This window comes from Myzus persicae, unplaced genomic scaffold (assembly GCF_001856785.1).
Source record: "Myzus persicae strain clone G006 unplaced genomic scaffold, MPER_G0061.0, whole genome shotgun sequence".
In the NCBI taxonomy this organism is placed as follows: domain Eukaryota; kingdom Metazoa; phylum Arthropoda; class Insecta; order Hemiptera; family Aphididae; genus Myzus; species Myzus persicae.
In genome coordinates this window covers 510139-523359 of record NW_019100593.1, presented here as the reverse complement: position 1 = coordinate 523359, position 13221 = coordinate 510139, and the positions used below count along the sequence as shown (strand labels likewise).

At 28.4% G+C, this 13221-nt stretch overlaps 1 protein-coding gene across 3 annotated transcripts; it reads left to right on the top strand.

Moving 5' to 3' along the window:
* The first annotated feature begins 2798 nt into the window (after positions 1 to 2798).
* On the top strand, positions 2799 to 12510 carry LOC111035585 (ras-like protein 3). Of its 3 annotated transcripts, none has more exons than XM_022317264.1 (6): positions 2799 to 3204; positions 6351 to 6589; positions 8741 to 8869; positions 8950 to 9102; positions 9258 to 9269; positions 9864 to 12510. In XM_022317264.1, exons 2-6 carry the CDS (start codon positions 6407 to 6409, stop codon positions 9951 to 9953), a joined length of 567 nt encoding a protein of 188 aa, XP_022172956.1. In that variant the 5' UTR covers positions 2799 to 3204; positions 6351 to 6406; the 3' UTR covers positions 9954 to 12510. The 3 variants fall into 3 exon arrangements, with proteins under 3 accessions (XP_022172956.1, XP_022172969.1, XP_022172964.1); XM_022317272.1 differs by lacking the exon at positions 2799 to 3204 and adding an exon at positions 3645 to 3789; XM_022317277.1 differs by lacking the exon at positions 9258 to 9269 and having other exon boundaries at positions 2803 to 3204.
* Positions 12511 to 13221: the final 711 nt, after the last annotated feature.

The window sequence follows — 13221 nt, the reverse complement described above, 5'->3', positions numbered from 1 at the left end:
ACTTGAAAAATTAAATGTTGTATATACAATAATGATTTATTAACATAAATCATAATTATAAATTATAAGTTTATTATTCAACACTAATTGTCTAGCAAGTGTCCTAAACTATATTTTATCACAAATTAAAAAATTTCAAATTTAATTAGTCAACAGTTTTCTTTTATTGAAAAATATATTTGCACAGTATTATTTAAAATTAGTCAATAAAACAGGTGAATACAAATATAAGGGTAGGTAAATACAAATTAAACATAATTTAATGCTATTTAATGCAAAACATAATAGTTGAGAATAAAGATATATAAAATAGATTAATACGTACTACATAGGTATTTTATGATAGTTAATAAGTTGCACAATAATACAATTACAAATAAGTGTACAAATTACACTAGGAATTAATTCCATCATCGTGGCTTCAGTTAGCAAGGGTATGGTCTTCATATCTTTATTGTTTTCAGTCAAAGAAAAAAATAAAATACTGTAGATGATTAAATTTTATTATTATTATGATTGGCAGTAAAATATCCTGGACTATTTCATTTGCTTTTTCTTATTTTTTTTAATTTAAAATTTCATTCTACTAAATCTATTTTTGAAGCTTTTTAAATTATACTAACTAGTTTTTTTTTATGTGAACAAATTAAATTAAATTTCTACATTATTCTTAGTGAGTAGTGAATTTCCTTAGGTAATAGGTAGGTAATTAAATTCTTTGATTTGCCTTGGATATCAAACAGCGTCACCAAAGTTAATTGCTTAAACGCTCAACGAGTGAATCCGCAGTTTGCTCTTCCCTGACTAGTCTTCTTCAGTGTCGATTAGATCCATCACCACATTGCCTACTCAGTATCAACTATAGGCCTATCTATTATCTAATAATTTCAGAAATATTTAAGGGTTAACCTTATTATTTTTTGTTATTACTGCACAGTTTTATTGAAATCATAAATGTTCTGTACTTTCTATAGATCTTTCAGTGGTTGATATAAATTAAAATAGTCAGTTTCAAAATACATTGTATCTAATAAACATTAAATTACCAGAAATATTGTTCCATCTATTAAACTTTTGTTAGTTTGATTATTCTGTTGTATTTACGTAATAATTTTTAAACACTGCAAATCTTTTTGTTCTTTTCACCATCACCAACTAACAGAAAGAGAACTTTACCTACTGAAAACAATACAATATTGTATGTAGGTATTACAATTTTCTGGTAGTAGTAACTACAATATATTCTTCAACAAACCTATTTGGTTAAACCATACAATATAATTTTTTTAGGGTACATTTTCAATCCTTAGCTGTAAAAGTTGAACATTTAATACATTTTTAAATACAAAATCATTTCTCAATTTTGTCAAAATTTTAACTTAACACACTAACGCTCTTAAAAAAAATATTGTGGACTTCCGCTCAACTTTAATTTCCACTAACAACAATTTGCGAGAAACCTTATTTTACATACTCAAGTTTTTTGACAGAGCTAACAATTTTTACATACATCAGTTTAAAAAAAAACAATTAATAATCGAAAATTGCACATAGGCCTATAAATGGTTTAACACTAGTAAAAATATTTTGAAAGTATTATGGTGAAACTATGAACGGAAAATGCAGTTATAAACATTCAGTGAAAATGACTATAATATATTTTTATTAATAACATCAAAAACCAAAATCAATTTTCAGTAAAATTTTTTTTTTACTTTTGACCCACCGAAGTACCAACTAGATTCACTTTCCTACCAGAAAAGATGCTGTTGAAGAAAATCGAAGCACTTATACTGCCCTAAAAAGTGATGACAGACTCCAGACTTAAAAAAAAAAACACACATCATCGTAAAATCAATACATTCATCGCTCCGCTCAGAATCTAAAATTAGATCATCCTACAAAAAACAGCCAACAGGGCGTCATCTGAGCTTTCTAGTGTAGTGTACAGTTTTATATACACTATACAGATGTACGCCATACTATATTACTAAATACAATAAAACATATTATAATACGTTTATCATGTATACCGAGTACGGCGGCATGACAGCAAGACACCGGGTACGCAGATGGTAGAAATGTAACCGTGTTTTTCGACGGTATCGCCTCGTTACCGGTGATAGGATGGGGCATCGGTAACACGGTAGCCGGTAACCTTTGCAGGGCGTCCGATGTAGTATCACGTGCGCGCGCACACACGACGATGCACACACGCGCACGACACGCTCCCCATGTATACATACATACACTCGTATCGAATATTCGAATGTAACAATGATAATTATAATAATACATGGTAATCGGTTATCGAATTCTTCTTATTATTATTAGTGTAATCATGTTCATTTATCAACTTTTTTTCCCATCCGTTCCCCAAAAACGAGCCACACATATATCGCTCGGTTGAGAGTGTTTTAAACGCCCTTGTTGCTGTACGCCTATGCACCAGATATCATTATAATTTATATTGCCGTACCAACCACCTTACGATAGTAATATTTGCCCGAGGAATAATTAAAACGGTACAGGCCAAATCGACGTTCGCGACTCGCCCGTGGGGCGGCAACACAGCGATAGCAAAAACAGATTTATTGTTTCGATAAACGTCGGAGTAAACCGATAATATTATAATTTATAATAAATTATCTGACCGCGCAGCGATTCACTGTACGCTTGGCCGAGGTCGCGCCGATCCGACGTACGGCCGACTCGACCGAGTACCGACAGCAGCAGCACCAGCGGCGGCGGCGGCGGCGTCGTCGTCGTCGTCGTCAGTCGTCACTCGTCGTCGTCAGTCAGTCAGTCGGTCGTAAAAAAGCGCATCGTTCACATAGCACGGTGCGTGTTGTGTGTGTGTGTCTTGAGTGTGTGTGTGTGTGTGCGCGTGTGTGCGTGCGCGAACGTTTGTGCGTGTTCGTGCGTGTGTGTGAGTGCGTGCGTGTGTGTGTGTGTGTGAGTGCGTCCGTCGGTCGTGTACGCCGATACAATACCATCATAACGCGATCCCGACACCGACTCGCCCGACCACTCGCACAGTTATTAATCTCGTTTAGTTGTCGTTATTATTATTACTACTACAATCATCATCATTATTACGATTCGTTTCTTTCCGCCGCTATTTCTCCCCCGGTAGCGTCCGCTTTGCATGGGATCGTCGTCTGTCTTCTGCCGTCGCCGCTACACCCTTCTCCGAGCTCACAGGTAAGTCGTCTTTCGTTCGCACGCCAACGACGGTAGCACGGATTATTGTTCTGTCGTTATTATTGCATAAGCACACCTATTATATTGTTATTCCGACTATTGTCGTCGATTGTGCGCGATCGGCGGATATCGTCCGCCCATCCGATACGTTTCCGGTGGCCGTGCCGTTTCCTTTCCGCGTCTCACGTCGTTCACCGGTGGGCACGCCAACACTCGACGTCGTCTCACGCCCGTCCGGCCGACGTTTCGTATTGTTGTTAAAACCGTAAGCAAACTACGGTACGACACGGCCGGACTTGTTGCGATTTTCCGTTTCGATATTTTCAATAATATCATTCCGTTATTAGCGTGTCTCTCCGACCCCTCCCCGCCCCCCAACCACCCATCTATAATCATCCGCCGTTCGCGTCCGCTCCGGTCCGGTCAATCGCGTAGTCTTATCAGCACGCCGAAACGCCGTCGTTTCCGTCGTTTGTTCTCGCCAGCGTTGTATTTGCTTTTTTCAATTTTTTACTCTCGTGTTCCGGTCATTCGCGATTAGCATTCACGACGCTTCGTGATCGGATCGATTCTCGTTGGTAATTGGTATGTACCTTCTCAAACACGTTTCTGTATGAATTTATTTTCGCATACCCCGCCCCTTGTTGTTGGTCCACTTTGCTATAAATCCACCTCCCCCACCCCCGACACCATTCATCACTCTACCTTGAGTGGTGATCTAAGATTTAAGATTTCTTTGATTTTTCCCCAATTAATATCCCATTTTTCCACAATCGACTTATTATCAATCGCTCGGTAAGGGTGTACTCTGAGCATGTCTCGTTGTCCACCGACGTACAAGTGATTACCTCCCTACCTTTCCCCCACACACACAATAATTGGGTACACCAGTGATCTCCCGTGAATGTTTTTATACCTAATTAAATATTAATTAATCACAAAAATTAACGTGGTTGCAAATTATATTTAATTGTCATCAATATTAAAGCAACCTGGGCTCGGTACTTTTATATATATGAATATGATATATTTTTTTAATTGTTCAAACAATTTCTATACCAATTTGTTATATTTAAGATTTAGGTAGGTACATTTTGTATTTATTTTCTAAACTAGAGTACTTAGCTATTTATATATTTAAATTATACATAAAATATAAATCACTCACTCTCTATTAATTTTGCACATTCGTCACTTGTTTGTGTATGTATCTCACTATCTGTAAAAATGTAATGTTAAATAATATACATAACTATATGCAGTCGTTATCAGAATACCTACTTGGTGTTGCGCCACTGTCAAGCACTAAACAATGGTTTTATGCATTTTCTGATATTTATTAAACTTCAGATTAAATCTCTATAATTAAGTGTGTGTGAAATAAAACACTTGTATATTACATACTTATTTTCATTTTATATCTATCTTTGGTTTTTGAGTGATTAGTGATAACCGATCAAAAAAAACTAGTTAACCTGAAAATTATTGCTAGCACGGCAGTGGCCTAACTTAGTTGGTCTGCTGACTGTCAAGTTATATGACAACAACTGCATAGGTATTCAATGAAAGATTTGTAAAACAACTTCATAATGGATAAAATAAATGCTGTTAAAATTACCTGACCTTCAATACTTTGTTCACGTTAAGAATGAACTACTCAGCCAATCAAAACTTATCTTATTTGGGCATTCTCGTCACAAAACCGGCACCACAGCGCCCTTGTTGGTGTCGGCCATCACGAAACTGCATTGACTGTTGCCAATCACCGAACGTAATTTGATTGCCTGTGGGGGTCAGGCAATTATCGGCAACTTACTGTTTGTGCTTGAAAGCGGTTCATTCTTTGAGCCAAAATGTTTAATTTTATGGTCAATTGATGATTTCTCCAATTATACCCTCATTTTTTGTGTAAGGCGATTAAACGACACTAGTGCCGGGTTACATGAAAAATACATGAATTTAATAGTTCAATAAAGTGTAATAGAATAATCACTAAATCATGTTAAACATGTTTCATCATTATTGATTCGTTAAATGTTAAGTGATTATTCATGTAATCCCCCCCCCCCCCATTAATGTATTATAAATAAATTCCCACACCTATAGATGATACAATCAACATCATTAAAAAGGGTGGGTTTGTGACAAAATATCATTCATTTTATGGAAAAATAATTGTTATTTGTATATTTTCTATAGTAAAAAAATCATGGTTGTTAATATTGTGCAAATTTAGAATTTGATATAATTATCAAACATAACATTTATTATCTTAACCTAGTATAAATTGCTTGTAAAAAATATTTTCTTGCACAATGTTTAATTTAAAAAATATGTCTATTGGTATATTATATTTTTTTAAATAATCTGAGTCATAAATATGTTTTTGTTAAAAATTAACCATAACAATGTAAACCTTACAAAACATCGGTCAGAAACAAAAAAAAAACATTTACCTATGTTAAAATTTTTTTATCAATAATTGTTTTTAACTTAAAAAATAGTTTGAACTAAATTTAAACATTTAAAATTATCTTGACTAACAATAATTAAGCCTATTGTCTTATATTGTTAGCCTTACTCCTTATTCTTGTGTTAATTTAAATACTTTGCAAAATTAAACTGTAAAATCTGCATATATATATAATATCTTCTAATTAATAGGTACTATTGTTTGTTTTTAAATATAATACATTTAGGTGATTTGTAACAGGTAAGATTGTTAAATGTTTTCAAAACCTAAACAGTTGAAATTTGTTTAATTTGAGTGTTTTTATTCAGTATTTTTATTTTGTATCTGAAGAATATATTTCGTAATATTTTAAGTGATATTATAAACTAAATGAGGCAATTTTTTAGGAATCTCATCAACTACTTTCCAGTAAAATAGTATTGCCTACCTCGGCATTGTCCTGCGTATATTATTAGTAGCTATCTAACCATTTGATCTTTAATTAAGCATTGAACTTTGTATGCTGGCTATTTTAATTAAATATTAGGTATCTACCAGCACCCACGCTTCAATTCATTGTCTATTATTATTTTTATAGATATAACTTTCATAAGTTATGAATAAGGGTTTTTTTACAGTATATTAATAAATAATTTGTTGTTTTCTAATTGTGATAAAATATTTTTTGTTTCAGCACCTAAAGGATACATTTTAAAAATATAGTATATATTTGAGACAATTTCTAATAAAATGCGGGAATACAAAATAGTTGTTCTGGGTAGTGGTGGAGTTGGTAAATCTGCATTGACAGTGCAATTTGTGCAAGGTATATTTGTTGAGAAGTATGATCCAACCATAGAAGACAGTTATCGTAAACAAGTTGAAGTGGATGGACAACAATGTATGCTTGAAATTCTTGATACAGCTGGAACGGTATGTATTAAGAAATGTATATTTTATTTATGAATACATAATTAACAATTTGATACTTAAAAATAAGTATAAAAACAGTAAAACCTCACCAAGGTAGAGTCCAATTTTTCCGTCTTCCAAAGTTTTAATGTACTTAAATATTTAGTTCTAAAAAAAAGTGAGAAGTTTTTATTTTCATCCCTATACAAGATGATGTACTGTAAACTAATACATTAACTTAATATTGTACTACTTAAAATACTGTTTCAAGGCCTTTTTGTGACTTCTGTGACCAATATTATTAAATATTCTACAGATGTTTAGATTCTTTCTACTAATTCTTCTTGTATTTATTTATTGAAAGAATTAAGTTTGTGTTATGACTCAGTAAACAAAAATCATTCTTTTGATCTCAAATTTGCAGTAAATAAATTAAAATTAATTCTATAATAAAGTTACTGGGTACTTATTAAGGTAAGTATCAAGTATAACTGTCGCATCAAACTGAAGTCAAAGTTAGAATTATTAGTTCCGTAAATTAATGCACTAGGGTTATTTTAATAATAAACACATATAGGTATACTGTGCAACAACTTAATTATTTGTATTGATATTTTTCCAAATATTTTCTCTCTTATAGATGCAATTTACAAGATGATATCAGAAACTTTGAAGTTCTAAAAAGTGCTTAAAATATAGGGTAACCAAGCAAAATGTAAAGCATTTTCTTACTGTTAAATTCCACTTTAAAAATATATGTTAATAATTTAAATTTGTAGTACTAGGCTTCTTTATAATTCCAATATTTTGTACATTAAATTCATAAAATTTGATTATCTTAGTAAGGAGTATTTAACATTTAGCATATTATCAACCATTTTATGTTATAATACCTAACACTGAAGAACTTTTAGATATTCTTAGTTTAACAATTATCTTGAAAAACATTTCTTTTCAATCATAACTCTGGATCAACCTAGAGATTCGATGATTTATACTTATAAAAAGACTAAATATAACAGTATGAGTTTTTGCATTCTTTATAATAAATGGTCTTTACCACCACCTTTACTACAATTACATAATTATGCAGCAAGCATTAACTAATTTAGTTCATTCAAAATATTTTGTTTATTTGTATAAGTTTTTATACTGATTGACATTTTTCATTGAAGTATGTTTGTATCATAAATATTATTAATTTTTTAAATACAATTTTTTTCACTTAATATTAAAAACTAATTTAAATTGTTGATGTAAACCATTGGATTCAGAATTTAATTAGAAGTTTAAGAAAATAATTTTCTGACCTCTACTAACACCACTATCTTAATTTATTCAACTTTTTAATTTTAATACTGTCTATAAGTTTTACTTGTTAAAAACTGAAAGTTAAGTTACTTTAAATAATATAATATGTTTACTATGGTTAGGTTAGTACATATACCTACCGTATGTGTACTTATATACCAACACAATTCTTGGAAATATAGGGTTTATAATGATTGTAGATCATCATTAGTGTGGAAACTTCTAATTATATTTTGTCGCCTTGCTGAATTATGTATTGATTTTGAACTACAAAATCCTAGCTTTGTATATTATATTTGAGTTGTTATTGTGCAGAAATTATTTAGGTCAATAAAAACAAGATTATCAAATAAAACTATAAAATGTTAATAAATTACTCAATTTCTTCCCAAACAATTTTGTCCCGCTGTAAAAAAAGGTTAAGTCTGTTTTAGATTTTAGTAATGGACTTGTTCATTTCTATCTTGTAAAATTGTATATTTTTAATGCAATATAAAATTTGTTATGATGTACAAACAGACTAGGATTAATACAGCTTACGAAAATTTTTTTTTTTAATGTCAACTGAGTTGTATTAATGGATGGCTGTTCACATTAAAGTTTATTATGAAAATATTATGTATTTCTATTTATTACTTCATTAACACGGTTGACTAATATTAATATATAATATTAACACATACTAATTGTTCACCATAAATATAGATCTTATATTTCAATAAGGAAAATAAATTATAAATTCTTTGTCATTTAATATCAATAATGCAAGAAAATCAAATCAAATAATTTTTTGAATAATATCCTTGAGATATTTTATTTAAAAATGTATGTATTGATGCTTACATAATAAATTGTTTACAGGAACAATTTACAGCAATGAGAGATTTGTATATGAAAAACGGCCAAGGCTTTGTTCTCGTATATTCTATTACAGCACAATCAACATTTAATGACTTACAAGATTTAAGAGAACAAATTTTAAGAGTGAAGGTATAATTATTTTTTAAACAAAACAATTATTACTTTAATAACCTCCTGCCTATATTAATGAATTCAAATTAAAAAATTAGGACACTGATGATGTCCCCATGGTATTAGTGGGAAACAAGTGTGATTTAGAAGAAGAAAGAGTAGTCGGTAAAGAACATGGAGTGAATCTTGCTCGTCAATTCAATTGTGCTTTTATGGAAACATCCGCTAAAGCTAAAATCAATGTCATTGATGTAAGTATTATAATTTCATATATATATATGTATGTGTGTATTATATTTTATTGATAGTATAGTAGTGTGAAATAGACATGATTTGCTTATATGTATATTAATATCTTAATTTCATTCCCTCTATTATTATTATAATTTTTTTTTTTTTTTTTTAGAAACATCAAAGTGTGAGTATTTTAATAAATTAGTATAAATTTTCATCATCAAAATTAGAATAAACTAGTAATTTGTATTTACTTAATATAGAACATTTCCATTCTTCTATTTTTTATTTTGTTTATTTATTTTACGTATTTAAAAAAAATTGAATTTGTTATAACATTAAAAACTCATTTCTTTCAATGTTTGAACATTAACAGTATTACCTTTTAATAATATTATAATATACTATTATCCTGTCTTAATTGCCAGAATTAATAGTAACTTTATTATAATATTACATTAAACCACTTAAATCTTTCTTGTTAGAACATAATATTATAAGTAACTGAATTGTCAAAATAAATTTGATTTTATATTAACAAATATTTTTAATTTTTGTTTTTATATAACTAGGATTTAAGTTTATAACATAAGACTTAAAGACAGTGCATGATACTGAATACAATTTTTTTTTATTTAAACTAATTTAATTTCATAAACATCATCCATACTAAATATTATAAGTACATCAACGTACAAAATGTTAGTTTATTTTTTTCATTTAAATTGGGCTATAAAATGATGAATGCTAAATATGTTTATTTATTTATTTGTTTTAGATATTCTATGACTTAGTGAGACAGATCAACAAAAAAAGTCCAGAGAAAAAACAGAAACAAAAAAAGAAGTCGCTGTGCGCTCTTCTTTAAATAGCTTAATAACAATGATGAAACAACAATCAATGCCAACAATCCACGTAGAAAAAAAGGAATGTTTAACAATGTGGTAAAAATATTGTTTTATGAGTCAATGCTAAATTTGTTATTGCTTACTAATTTTTATTTTAAATGGCTAAATCGACTTTTCCAAATTGCTTTTGTACTTTTTTTTTTTTAATTTATAAGTACCTAATTATTATTATTATTATTATTATTATTATTATTATTATTTTATTGTTCATTATTGGATATAGCCAAAATTGTAATATTTTCTGAGGCCTGGATCTTTGTAAATACCATTAATTATAAAACATTTACACAAATTAACAACAATGTGTAATTGGCCGTTTTTGTTTGTAAATCGAATGTGTCAATAATTCCTTATTTTTCTAACTGCATTTTTTGAAAACATTACATTTTTTCTCTATTTTTGAAATGTTATTTAAAAAATTAATATTCTTAACACAGTTTTCCATCAAAGTGCCAACATTTAGTTAAATATAAATTTCGTCTTAAAATAAAATCTGCTACCTATCATTTCTCAATTTAAAGTTAATAACTCATCAATCATTTTGTGTTAAATATTTTCTCATTAACAAACGTTCCAATTATAAAATTGTGATTGTTTTGAAATTTATGCTGCCAATAATAACTGTTGTTTCTCGGTAATTTAAAAATCAGCACATTAGGTTTAGATTTGCAATAAATCAACCATGACATAATACTGAATTCATTGAATTATTCATCAACTTTGAAAACACCATAAACTCAAACCTCCCATGGCATAATACATAAACTTAAAAAAAATTTATATTATCGATTATTCCAATACTAATCTTATAACTAAATATTTCTTTTATCAATATTATATATAGCCCGTTTCTTTAAATACATAAATTTTAAAATAACTAAATAATCAACTAAAGAAATGTAGCGTATTAAAAACCGTTTGTACCTATGTTAACATTTTTTAATTTCTGGGTTTTGAGTATACTGATACAATTATATTAGCTGCTATGTAATTTGTGTACATTTGGATTGAATATAAATCATGTATTTAAGTCAAAATCTAGTCTGAATATATTATTTTAGTTGGTCTTTTTTCTTAATTGAGCTTAACATTATTATTGTATTATTTCATTAATTGTTTTGAATCGCGTTTTCAATCATCCAGGGTTACAAATAAACACCAGTTATAAGTATAATAGGTTTACCTGTTAAAACTTGATGAGTATTTTCCAAAATTGTGTGCTCTACTACCCTTCACAATCTTAATTTATTGTTATACATTTACGAAACGCATTAAGTTCTAACTATAACAAAAACAATTTTGATAATTAATTTTCTGTTTGGGAAACATTAGATTCAAATTAATCTTAAATTATTTTTTATCAAATAGTTGAAAAATTTTTTATATCTATCCAAAACATAGTTTTATGTCAGTACATGTTTGCGCCATGAAAAGCTAATAGATCCAATCCAACTCGTAAGACACATTTTTTTCAACTAAAACATTGATCATGCAATTCCTTATTCATATACCTACTCATAAGACAAATTTTTTTCAACCTAAAACATTGATCATACAATTCCTTATTTATATACCTACTATGTTTCAATCTGGCATAATATTCTTTGATCATGCATCTTTTATTTATTTAAATATTAAATAAATGGTCATCGTTGCCATATATTGTACCTGTACGTATGACGCACAATAATATTCTTGTGATAACGAACAAACATAATCATTTATAACTTCTGTTATTACAAAATTTGTACAATCACACATGGTACTCATTTATAGTTATTGTGTCTAAAATACAATAGAGTAAAAATTGAAATTCTTTATTCTTTTGTCCTTATGAACAGCATTTTTTGACACTAAATAAATTGATGTTTGTAGCTTAGAAAAATTTAGCATTTAATTAAAATTCATTTTTTTTTTAAATTATAATAAATGTATTTCGACTTGTTAACAATTTTCAATTCTAATAGTTGTTTAATAAATATTACTTAACAAACCCATAATTGTAAGGATGTGCAAATACATATAAATAAAAAAAAATGTTTATAAATATATATTTAAATATATATATAAATAATTCTGTGTATGTATTTATTAAAGGATTACAGAAGTGTAATTATAGGTACCATTTATGCATTTATATATATCTAACATATAAGTGTTTGTAGGCCAATATTTAGTATATTCATTTATAGTATGAGCCCTAATTCCTTAATATTGACAACAAAATTAATTAATTTAAAATAAAATGTTTGAAGTAATTGTTTACTTTTCTTTATTTTATGCTTATAAAAAACAAATCAACTGAACCAATTTATAGACAATATTATTGTTAGTAGAATAGTAAAATTTTCATTGGTGGTTTAATTATTTATTTTACTATTACTGTTTTTTTTTTTATATATTTCTTTATAAACGTGTAAATGTTTATATTATTTATTTATTTTCTATCTAATTATACATAAAACAACTAATTCCAATTACACAAAAAGAAAAGAGAAACTTTATATTGTATCCGAACTGATAAAATGTTTATTATAATATATTTGAACCATTATGGTCTTCTTAATAAACATATTGTACATTGTGTTCTTTGTGTTGTCCAAACCATGGAACTAACTTAATAATTGCACAACGTATTAAGTGTGTTCTCTAATCGTACTGTATAATATTACGTTCTATATATTGTTAAACCCGTTTTAATGATTTATTATTTATATAATCTTATTTTATATGTCTATATACATGCATATATTATTTTTATTTATCAATGTACTGTTTATTTTATTATTATTTATTATTATTATTTTTTTTTTTTACCTAGTTTAGATTCTAAAAGCAAATAATATGAAAATAAAATAATGAAATAATATATATTGGACCCAAGTTACTAAGGATGTGAATGAATAACAATAATAATAATAATGATAGTTCATTTTATGTTTTATTTTATAAAATAATCAAACTAGTAGGTGTGTTAATTGTACAGCACAAACTAGTGCACAAACACCCTACTGTAGTTAATTTTTTTTGTATGTTATGTATATCTTATTATTTTATAAATGAATTGCACTCACGGAGAGTGTACAGTTGCAATATAAATTAATACTATTTCTACATGTCTTGTATTAATTACACAAGGTGTTTTATTCTTATTTTTAAATGTTTATTTAACTAAATATTTCAATTATCGTAACAAAAGTGTCGCATTATTCCTTTCACTTTGATCAC